We start from the raw sequence: 11656 nt of genomic DNA, 5'->3' as shown, positions 1-11656 counted from the left end.
CTCTCTGGCAGAACCTGGGGGTGAGAGCAACAGCTGCTCCTGGACAATTGTACATCAGGGTTTGATGACACAAGCCATGCTGCAATGTTCACGACCCAGTCACACAGCCTGTTGTACCCTGGAGGCGGGGTCATTATCATTCCAAGTCTTAAAAACGCTGAAATCTTTTTATGGTGCATCCAGTGTAGTAACAACTTTACAAGGCTGCTGTGTTAGCTTGTGCTTGTGTGTTCAAGGATCTTATAAAGGATTAACTAAAAGCAAGTAAAATGCAGATTTATACAAATAAAAATTTTATAAAATCATTACTACAATCCTCTTTTAATATGTTGATCTTCTCCATGTGAAAGGAGTGGGGGGAAAAAAAATCAGAAGAAAGATTAAAATTTTGATTTATTTTAATCACAAGCTACAAAAAAAAAATCAGATATTTTTGACTTTTGCATCTGAATGCTGCATTGCTCACCGGTCACTTCATTAGGTCCAGCTTGGTAATACCAGATTGAAGCTTCTTTTGCTTCGGAGCAGCTTTAATTATTCATGGCACTCAGAAATACTGAACTTAAATACTCAAACCAGCCCATCAGGAACCAACAACTTTGCTGGGTTCATAAAGAGTTAAAATCATTCAGTTGCTCCGTTTCAACTACAGCAGAGCACCCTGATGTGTCTACATGCCTAAATGCAGTGAAGTTGCTGATTCATCAATATTTGCATTAACGAGCAGTTGAACTGGTGTCTCTACTGAAGCTGGCCCAAGTGCATCTGTTAACTTATAGGACACAGCTGTAGCACAAATCTCCGACGACAGCGTAGCGACAGGTTTGTGTTGTAGTTAAACCTCCTCTGGCCTCTTTTTGACACTTGGCCTGTTTGGCGCAACAGCACCACCTAGTGGCAGCAAACACAGTAAAGCTCCAACTGTCCCATGAGCACTGCGCCACATGTAACATTTAACCTACCTGTGTGTATAGTGACGACACACCTGAGGCACACTGACCTTCCAGGTGTTTGAAGGTCAGAACCTTCCTGGCTGAAGCACTATTCTGGTGGCCTTCTTTGTATAACCCAAAACAAACCGAACAGTGCCAGGATTTCTGTATTTGGCGTTTTATTAAAGCATTCCATATACAAAACTCAACCCACATAAGTTAAAATTTATACATACAACAGAAATGATGTGTCACATACTCCAAAAGCTGAATAAATAATATTTACTATTCAAACAGCTTCCTTCAAATGTACATTCTGCTCATTCAACAACCACAACCCTGATTTCTAAGTAACAGGAGGGGTTGGTTTGCTGCTTTGATTCTTATTAATCACATGAATGATAAACTTCCAATCTGTAACAACCTGTTACACTATAAATGACCTGTCATAAGTATATGGTTTTTAACCCTTCAATATTTGGAAAAGAAACTCAAGGTAAAAAAAAAACAAAAAAAAACAAACAAGGTCAGTGTGTGCATTAAGGTGCACATTAACAGGAAGTCTGACTTTGATCCTCTATTATCAGGGATACAAAGCAGCATTACATATGGAGAATAACTCCATTTGTTAGTAGACAGGTAAATATCAGTGTACTCATACAGCTCAGATCTTCAGTGAGGTGCTTTTGTCATTGCTCTGTGTGAAAGTACACTGGATTCAAAGTGAAAACGATCACTTATGTCACCAGTTCCTGACCTTTCCAGTTTGTGACCTTAAGGATGAAAAAACATCTCTTCTTCCCAAGTTAAGCCTTTAATGCGAGCAGCGAGCACTCAAACTACAACTCCTTCCTCCCTAGTTTCTCTGTGTAACAGAATGACTTCTCTCTAACTTAAACTGTGAGTCCTCAACTTTATTTTGAGCCGTATGAGGTTTAAGAGTTGGCTTGTAGCCTACATTCTAGAGTATTTACCTCCACATTGGACGTGGACATCAATGTGAACACCTTAACACTCTGAAATCAGTGGAGTAGATCTCACTGTAAACACAGAACAAAGCATCTGTGTTTAGATTCACCAAGAACATCTCATACAATGTCACAGGGTAAAAACAAGTCGATGAATCAGCCCAGGTCGTAACAACAGTCCCTCAGAAACAAACTACAAAGAGAAATGACTGCATCCTGCTTGTAGCCGAAAACGAGAGCACGCTGCAGTCGGGGCACAGCCTATTTAAAATCCATAATAGAACAACAGGTGGAGTCAGCCCTGTTGCTAAAAGGCTCTTTGCTTTTTAAGCCACTCCCACGTCCTTTACCCTTTTTGGAAGTTTCTAGATTTTCAGTTTGTAACAGTGTCTTGTTACAAAGAGAAGTGTACATGAAAATGGCAACGAGCGGCAGCATAAATAACACGTTATAAGAAACGTCATCCAGTTTTTAGCTGACATCTTCATAAGAAACCGCAGCACTGCATACAAACAAATACACTCTTTATATAGTGTTAAAACAATGATATTTACCGGTGGACAGATACTGAATATGGCCGGTTTGTCCTCGGTGTGCTTCGATACAGATCTGCTGTGTGTGAGATCAGTGTTACATGGCTAATGAGCAGCTCATGACTGGCCTTCCTGTCTCTGTGCTCCAATCACATGAGGGTTAAACTGCGTGATGATGATGGTGATGTCATCGCGGTACATGCGAGCCAGCTCCTCGGGCAGTGACAGCATCTTTGACAGCCTCTCGTGGTCCACTGTGCCAAACTCGTTGTTTCCCACCGCGTGGCGCATCAGGTGGGTGGCGGCGTTCTGATCTTCGAATGCTGAGGACGCACGAGCCTTTCGCTCCTCGAGCAGCCCCTGCATTTGTCCCAAGGTCACCCTGTATCCTCCGACTTTGAGCGGCTGATGCTGGTGGACCCCAGTCAAATACTCCCCGACGATACGAATCACTTCCTGCCTGTGGAGGGTCTCCCAAAGGCCATCAGAGCCAATCACCTGCCGAGAGAAGAGTCATATAATTGTATATATAATCTACCGAAAGAAATCATTAAAAGACCAAAATCACAATGAGATTCATGCCCATGATGAATGTATTTACACTTAAAACCACAACTGTAAGTCAGAAAACATTCAAGTGTAGTAACTGAAGCCGGCATGGGAGCTGTAGCTAACATTATTCATTCGTTTGGGAAAATACTGGCACTGAGAATAAGTCATCTAAACCCAATTATTTCTTCATAAATACAGCCTTTGTTTGAAAAGGTCACACAGCATGCATTAGCTAGATAATTCCTCAAAAGAAGAGCTTTCTTTTTAATTAAATAAATAGCACAGCCCACTCTCCTTTTACATGCAATGAAAAAAGGTACATCTGGAGGATGGATGCCTACTTTGAGGAGAACAATGGTACAAACATCAGGATTCAGAGCACATTATTCAGTTCTCAGAGTTAATTAGATGTGACTCATAAAATCTGACATTATTCAGCCTATTGACATAAAATATAGACCCCAGATCCATAATGTGTTTAATTTTATAAATAGAATAAATGTCCAGGTGTCAACTCTTTGGATCAGTTCCTACGTCTCGGATTTATGCGGGGCTTTAAATCAACTAATGCTGGGCCCTTTAACCAGTGAAGAATGAGAGCTTTATTAAGAATGGGGATGATGCTGCATTGATCATCGTGACTGTAGACATACAAGTTTTCAAAATGTTGAAGGGCAGTATATTTTTGGGACAGATGTGGAAAAACGATAAGACTGCCAGGAAATAAATGTCCTGATGTAAAACACATTGTATGTATTTTGTATGACACAGCAGCGGGGGTTAGGTTAACTGACAGGCCGGGAACCTGTCCAGGGTTTACCCTGCATCTGTGACAGCTGGCATAGGCTCCAGCTCCTGAACTGGATAAGCAAAAGAGAATGGATGGATGGGTGACAGCACCGCCGCTGCATCTTACCAGGAAGCGATCCTGTGGCCTCAGCTTGTGATACGTGATCTCGGGCTCAGCGGTCAAGTAAGGAGGGGTGTGATAGTTCGGGGGGATAAACTTGGTTTGCTCATTTTCGTGAAGCTGATCAGGTCCGGACTCCAAGACGCGCTTCTGCAGCTCAATGCTCCACTTGAACTTCACATCCCCGAACGCACGGAAAGGCATGAGCAAGCCGAGCAGCCTCTCCTGACAAAGAAGAAAAATATGGTGGCGAGGTTTTAATAAAGGTTGTAAAAACAATCACAGTGAGATTAACGAGTGCAGTACCTGACGGATGACCGTTTTTCTCTCTGATGGAGGGTGTTCGCTCCGTATCCGAGCCACCTCGCTCTCATTCTGGGCGTTGTGGTCATTGGAGAATGTGTGAGCGCTGAATGAACCATCCTCCTCTTGGACACCCAAAACTGCCCGAGCATCTCCTGCATTGGCTATAAAGCTTCAGAAACAAAGAGACAACGTTACAAAAAAATCTATTTCATCCCTTTAATGTTGCTATAATGCATTAAACCATGTATTTATTGTTCATACAGGTCTGGTCCATCAATGTGAGCCACACAGGCTGTTGCTCCCGAAAAGGCCACTCTCAGAACCCAGTAGTGCAAAAAAGCATTTGGGTCTCCAACCTGCAGAGCAAAATAAAGCAGGAAAGGACTGTGCTTACTAGACAGGCAGGCACTGACACACAAGCTCCCCTTTGAGCCATAAAAGTTTAAATTTGGATGCTCACATTTTTTGGCATTGCTGCTGTGGAGAAATGTTATTCAATATGTGGCTTAATGTGTCAAACTGAACTCAAGTCTTGGCACAATTTAAATCAGGCTAACATGTCCGTGATATTCTGAATTTGTGCTCAGCCAATATCAGCTTACACTGCATGCGGGCACACTATGAGGAGGACTGCCCTGGGCTACAACTGCAATAATAACCACTGCAAGTTTCATAATGAAGCTGCAATAATGTCAGACATGGAAAGTAAATCAGGGAGATGATAAAAGGCCAGAAATTACTCTAATGATAAAATGAGTCGATGACACTCAGGCTCTCACTTGGGAGTTAATTCAGAGCTCCTAAGCTTGCCTCCTTAAAGTAAAACTTGGAACATAAACTAGTCACACCAAACTGTATTAGCATGTTCACAAGGCACACCTTTGATTTTTTACAGTTCATACCTGAGCTTCCAGTGAAATATCATTGTCGAGCCTCTTGAAGGCATTCAGCAACGCCTCGCGGGTGTCTGGAACGTCACCTGGGCTGAAAACAGGGAGAACACTTGAGTGAATCGGATAAAGCAGGAGGCACAGGTTGAGAACAGAGACCAAAAACAGCACTACTGGAAAACAACACACCGGCCTATGTTGGTGTGGGTGTGCTGCTACCAGGTAAAGATGAAAATAAAATGAGAAAGAAGGAAATGTTTGCCAAGGCCAAACACTGGGGAGAAAAATTACACTTCTGTGAATCAGAACAGATGACGGTCTACTAATGCTTTTGACATACTGGAAAGGCCAAAAGACAAAGAATGCATTTGTAAACATCATACATTAACTGGACATTTTATTAGGTACACCTTGAAGACAACAGAAGATGCAGGCCACTACGACTCCTCGGGTAGGCTGCAAAATGATGTTCATGCTAAGGGGGCCAAACTGTGCCAAGAACATTTCCCCTATACTATTACACCACCAGCAGCCTGAACCGCTGATACACAGCAGGATGGATCTGTGCTTTCATGTTGTTTACACCAAATTCAGACCCTGTCATCCAAAATGTCACAGCAGAATTTGAGACTCATCAGACAAGGAAAGCTTCTTTTGTCCAGTTTTGGTGAACCCTTGCAAACTGCATCCTCAGTTTTCTGTTACTAGCTGACACCACTGGGCGGTCGTCTTGACCATGTCTACAAGCCTAAATGCACTTAGCTGCTGCTGTGTGATGATCTGATTAGACGTACCCAGTGAAAACCCATGCAATGAACACACATTTGTGAGGCAAACGCTGAGCTGAGTCCAGCAGAGGCGGCTTGAGAAAGTTTGAGAAACGAATTGCTCTCATTTTAATACAAAACGCCCGGGGTGGGGGGGTTCTTTGTTTGTTTCTTTGTTTTTTAACACAGTGGCCTTTAGACGTAGAAGTGTGTACTCTGCTGATTTTCACATTCCTCACCTGGTTAGATCGATTAATTCCTGCCAGTAGGTTCGAAGGCTGTTGAAGTAGAGCCTCTGAGCCTCCCTACTGAAGTAGTCGTTGGGGTGTTTGTGCCACTGCAAGATGGGACTGAGAGCCCTGCCGGCCTCCACCGCTGCCTCAAGCTCACACAGAGTGTTGTGGGGCAGCAGTGACACTGCTATGTAGTAAAACAACCTCTCACTCAGCGCCTGCAGAGAAGAGTTTGTTGCACAGGAAACAGTACAATTGGATAAAGACACACAGTGGCAAACATAACACAGAAAGGTGCATCGTGCCCCAACAGCTGTGCAGCCTTTCAAATATTTGCACAAAATGAAATATTTACACATTGTTAGTTTGCACCAAAAAAAATTCAATCACAATCGTTTGGATTTGCAAGCTACGCCTTTAGAGCAAAGAAAGCTAATCAGTTAAAATGCTATGCAGGATAACTGTGTCAGAGCTAGTGACAATAAATGTCACTGAGGAAAAATAGACCACAAATTCTCGACAATTATGAGGTTTTTTTACTCAATCTGACATGTCTGAGCGTTTTCTTTCAATATTAAATTCAATACGAGCTAAATAATAAACTTTCTGGATAAAGTTTGATGAAGAAAATGAGGGTCTGCCAAGAAAAACAAGAAAGAAAAAGTAGTAAGGTTTGAGTTTGAGTCCAAGCTACGCTGCTGGAAAAAAGTAAGATAACCAGTTAAAATGACACGCAGGCTAAGTGTCTCAGTTTACCTGTGCACAGGCGCAGCCAGCGTGGCCGTCGAACACGCCGAGCAGCATCCCTCGCGTCTGCAGGCACGTGGCTGCGCTGCGGCGATCTTCGATGGGAGCGTTGGCTGGCAGCTGATTACTTTCGAAACCCATCACTGAAGACACATTTTTCCCATCAAACTCTGGCACCTGGGATTACAGCATGAATAGTAAACTACAGCAATGCTACTATGGATGGCAAAATGCATTTTATCTACAACCCAACAAACCTTAAAGCTGTACTCGTTGGCTTTGAGAATGGAGTTGACCTGCGGAGGGGTGAGGATGTAGCTGTGGAGAACTGAGGATGTCTGGTAACTTCTTGATGGCTGGCGTCGTTGCCACATGTGAGCAGACTTTCTTGAGGCAGGTAGGTGAGCTACAGGCCCAAACTGGGACTGGTGTTGTTGGCATGGTAACAGACTGGAGGCCAAGACCTTGGAGCGAGGCAAAGCCCTGAGCAGCTGAGATGTCACAGGCATGGCTGACGGTACCCTGCAGGCAGGCAGGCGCGCACGCATACACACACTCTGCAGTGCTAATGTAACCACACCTATTGAAGAGGTACAGCGGTCAGAGAGCAGCAGATGGAGGTCCTTTTCTTTAAGCTGCATTCATCAGCAGAGGGGCAGAGTGTCCCTGGCATAGACCATTAAGCAAACAATGTGCAAACAAACTGGGATGATGTGACGAGATTTTGCAGCTGGTCGTAAGCTTTATGACAGAATAACGTAAAAACAGTTTTTCCATAGTAACTGCCGACATGATACTTGAAAGTTAATGTTCAGACAAATCCTTTAAACCTGACTCCTGCAGTGACCATTCACATATTTTGCCTGTGGGCAATTCAGATTAAATCAGTTCGCTGGTTAAATGTTGGGCTGTTGATTGACTGCTTGCTGTACTGGAAACTTTATGGAGCCCAACATTACTGTGAAACAGAATAGGTCAAAGTAAGCTATCCATGTAAAGATGATGCAGTAAAAAAAATACATGAATTTCAATACTTCTGTGCTCAGGAATACTTGTGTTGAGGAGGGGATCTTTAAATAGTTGTGATCTCTGTATCGACATTTCTTTAGCGCTTAAACACACAGCATGCTGACCAACTACATACTGGATGAACAAGTCCTTCATTGTTTGGAATAGGGCTGCCACGATTAGTCGACTAGTCACAATTACGTCGACAATCAAAATAGTCTACGACTGAATTTAAGAGTGTAATAACGGACTGAAACAGAAGATGGCAGCACTGCCCAGAATTCATAGCGCAGCCCAGCTGAGTTTCCAACAATGGCGGCAGCTGGTTAGTTTTGCATATTACTCTTATTATTCTTTCTGGGTCACAAAATAAACTTTTAACATATTTTTAGGCGAGAATGTAGCTGTGTCCTCAAATATCTGCTCAGTTTATCAAGACACCAACATATTTTCAAAAGCGCTCCGACGCTTTCCGAGTTGTCTGTTACCCACTAGCTTGATAGCTAGCCGGGGGCAAGGCTCACTAGAACCCGTGAGAACACCGGACTCCCGGCAAATCGGTTTCAAACCCACCATGGTCTTTCGCTACTCAGGTTAAACATGTAATATAAGTCACTTAGATAACTTAAAATGTTATTGTTTGGCTTTTTTTTTAGTATTTTATTTGTTCCTGAGTAAATCGGTTTGGCTGAGATTAAAGTTATAGTTTTTACACAGCTGAATAAACGTCAAGAAGACAACTGATTATCAGAAGTCAGAAATCAGAAATCAGAAATGGTTTTATTGCCAAATGTTGAGCAGGTTTACAACATTAGGAAATTGCTGCGGTGTGAGATGCTCGAGAATATACTCCGGCGTCCCATTATATTTTAGATAGCAAGGAGTTTATTAAATTTCACCGAAACAATCTGCAAATTTCATTAAAATTTAATAAACTACCATCTTGTCTTTATTTTTAGTTAGCACAGACCTTAAACACTTAAAGCTGTAAGATAATGATAGTTATATAAGAGCAGATGCATGCTGGTGCAATAAGCTGTACGTCTAATGGATGCATGATCTGATTAGTCGACTAATCGCAAAAATAATCTGTGACTAGTCGACTATCAAAATAATCATTTGTGGCAGCCCTAGTTTGAAACAATAGAGAAAGAGAGACAAACAGAAGGTCCTTGCTGCATAATGTGTTACAGTAGTGCAGGACCACAAAGCCTCAATTTGAAGTAAAAACATTTGAGGCTGGTCACTTTATTAGGTACAACTATTCAATCAGACGATCACATGGCAGCAACTCACAAGCATCAGAATGGGGAAAAACGGTGATTTTAGTGACTTTATATGTGGCATGGTTGATGGTGCCAAACGGATGGTTTTGAGTATTTCAGAAACTACAGATCTACTGGGATTCTACCAAACAGACATATCTAGGGCTTACAGCCAAAGGTCTGAAAAAAGTAGGTGAAAAAGTAAGTGGGTGAAAAGGCATCAATGCCAGAGGTCAGTAGAGATTCACCAGACTGCTTTAAGCTGATCGGAAGGCAACAGTAACTCAAATAATAACTAAGGCATGCAGAAGAGCATCTCTGCATGCACGAAATATATCAAACCTTGAAGCAGATGGGCTACAGCAACAGAAGACCACACCAAGTGTCCCTTCTGTCAGCTAGTAACAGGAAACTGAAAAATTCACACAGACTCATAGTGCCTTGTATTAATCCTTGTGGTGTGGGGGATGTTTGGACCCTTCAGTACCACATGAACATTGATAAAACGCCACAACCTACTTGAGTATTGTTGCTGATCATATGCATCCCTTTATGACCACAGCGTACCATCTTCTGATGGCTGCCTCCAGCAGGATAACACACCACGTTCACTGCACTCAAATAGCCTTCACAGTCAACAGATCTCAATCAAATTGCGCAATTTTTGATGTGGTGAAACCAGAGATTCAGATCATAGATGTGCAGCTGACCAATCTGCAGTAATAGTCTAATGCCACTGTGTCAATATGGACCAAAATCTCTGACAAATGTTTCAGGCACCTTGTTGAATCTGTGCCACAAAGAGTTAAGACAGTTCTGAGGGCAAAAAGGAGGTCAAAACCAGCACTAGCAATGTGTACCTAATAAAGTAGCTCCGGTGAGCGTGTACTCTCAACAAAATTGCTCTTATTTATAAATTAAATTTGCATGAACACTGTGTTGAATATTTAGAGAAGAAATGTCAACCCTCAAAGATATTGTTACAGTGATTATGTCCCATAATCTCAGATAGGGGCAGTGTAGAGCCTCCTTCAGGAATAATAGAAAGTGTTTTAGATTCGTTTATATAGTTTGACGAGGTTTAACCATTTCTGTCCTGAAGTATTGAGAAAAACCTGGATTAGAGATAGCGCCACTGGAGACGACATCTGCCGTGAGTTGTACTCTGCACTCTTCTCTATAGGTCAGCAACTCTGCACACTGACTGTTAAAAATAGCCCTGGCAGTAACTCGCCCCTGACATTTAGTTCTTGAATCTAAATGACTGGTCAGGATGACCTAGTAAACCGGATCCTCACTGCAACTGTTCATAAAATCTGCCCTCATTTAATAATTTAAGACGAGTCACGAGAACAGGGTGAAAAGAGAAACCAACAGATATGAAACTTCCTCAGCTGATTCTGAAAACAGTCAGATACCTTTATGTATTTAAAATGGCAAGAAGCTACATATCCAGAAATGCAAATAAGGCAGTGTGCATACACTTCCAGCAGTCAAACCTTAATAGAATAAACAAGCAAATGTGTACTTTGAGCGTTTTCTTTCCACTAGTCTAAAAAAGAAAAGAAAGGGGAAAAAAGACCTGTATTACGGAAGTAAAATAGCGTCAGAACTGTAAAAATAAAATTACCAGCTCCTAAAAAGACGTTTCCGCTCTATGTTTCGCCTGTTATATCTACAGATCATCAAAATGTGGAAAAACTCTTAAAGTGTGCGGACAGTGATGGAGCAACAAAGGTGATGGATGCTCGGGTAAAAACGTACTCCTTACAGTGACGGCGTCTTGCAGGCTGACCCCATATGGAGAAAGCCCAAACTATGTGTGAGGCACACAGACCACTGAGGGCCCGTCCCAGCTTGGATCTCTGCAACTAAGTTGCCATGTTTGTTGTCATCACTAGCCTTTCCTTGCTAGTTGCAAAGCAGGTCTGTAAACCAACCACCCAGTATTGGAGGAGTCCGACTAAAAACATGGAAGCGTAGTCTCAGAGCCACAACATGACAATAAAATAGGAACAGGAAAGCTGTCAAACAAGGTTAGTTAAATGGGTACAGTAGCCAAATTCATGCTAACGGCTGCTAGTGGTGTCCAGGTTACACCCACCAAACTGGATACTGTTTGCTTATATAAGACGCGACTACACCCGGGAAAAATCCTCCGGACTTCAACGCATCTTAACCTGCGAGAGTGAAAAGTTCAAACGAGGTGCAAAGTTATGGCTTACCTCAACCAGCGGATGTAAAGAAGTTATTTGAGCTCATGGCTTAACGCCGACCCCTCTGTGTATCATTCGGGAGCGCCACCCGGTGGAGTGAACTCTGATTGGCTAAGGGCTAGCAGACGTGATGACGTAGAAGCGTAACCACATGCACAAAGTCAGGATGTGCTTTTTAAAGCCCCACTTCTAGATAGGATCAGAACTGCTGTGACCCAAGAAAAGCGATCCGCTTTTTAGTTTTTAGTATATGTAAATTTTATAATTTAATAAACAATTTTATAATCTGTACATTTCTAATTTTTTATTTTGTTTCTGAATTTACAATT

The 11656-nt window shown here is 42.3% G+C and overlaps 1 protein-coding gene across 3 annotated transcripts; it reads right to left on the bottom strand.

The window, feature by feature from the left end:
- Positions 1–1854: 1854 nt before the first annotated feature.
- pdp1 (pyruvate dehydrogenase phosphatase catalytic subunit 1) lies at positions 1855–11473 on the bottom strand. Of its 3 annotated transcripts, XR_316787.3 has the most exons (10): positions 11337–11472; positions 7096–7418; positions 6848–7015; positions 6098–6309; positions 5104–5185; positions 4463–4557; positions 4202–4370; positions 3902–4120; positions 2455–2931; positions 1855–1972 (listed from the first exon to the last, which is right to left on the bottom strand). XR_316787.3 is itself a non-coding variant. In XM_042226823.1 (9 exons), exons 2-9 carry the CDS (start codon positions 7345–7347, stop codon positions 2551–2553), a joined length of 1578 nt encoding a protein of 525 aa, XP_042082757.1. In that variant the 5' UTR covers positions 7348–7360; positions 11337–11473; the 3' UTR covers positions 1855–2550. The 3 variants fall into 3 exon arrangements, 2 of the variants coding, with proteins under 2 accessions (XP_042082757.1, XP_005937641.1); XM_042226823.1 differs by having other exon boundaries at positions 1855–2931; positions 7096–7360; positions 11337–11473; XM_005937579.3 differs by having other exon boundaries at positions 1855–2931.
- Between the last annotated feature and the right edge of the window lie 183 nt (positions 11474–11656).

The sequence above is a fragment of the Haplochromis burtoni genome, unplaced genomic scaffold, assembly GCF_018398535.1.
Source record: "Haplochromis burtoni strain Fernald_Lab_line unplaced genomic scaffold, NCSU_Asbu1 Contig_230, whole genome shotgun sequence".
NCBI lineage: Eukaryota > Metazoa > Chordata > Actinopteri > Cichliformes > Cichlidae > Haplochromis > Haplochromis burtoni.
Note: the sequence above shows the minus strand (reverse complement) of the source record. Positions and strands in the feature narration are given on the sequence as shown.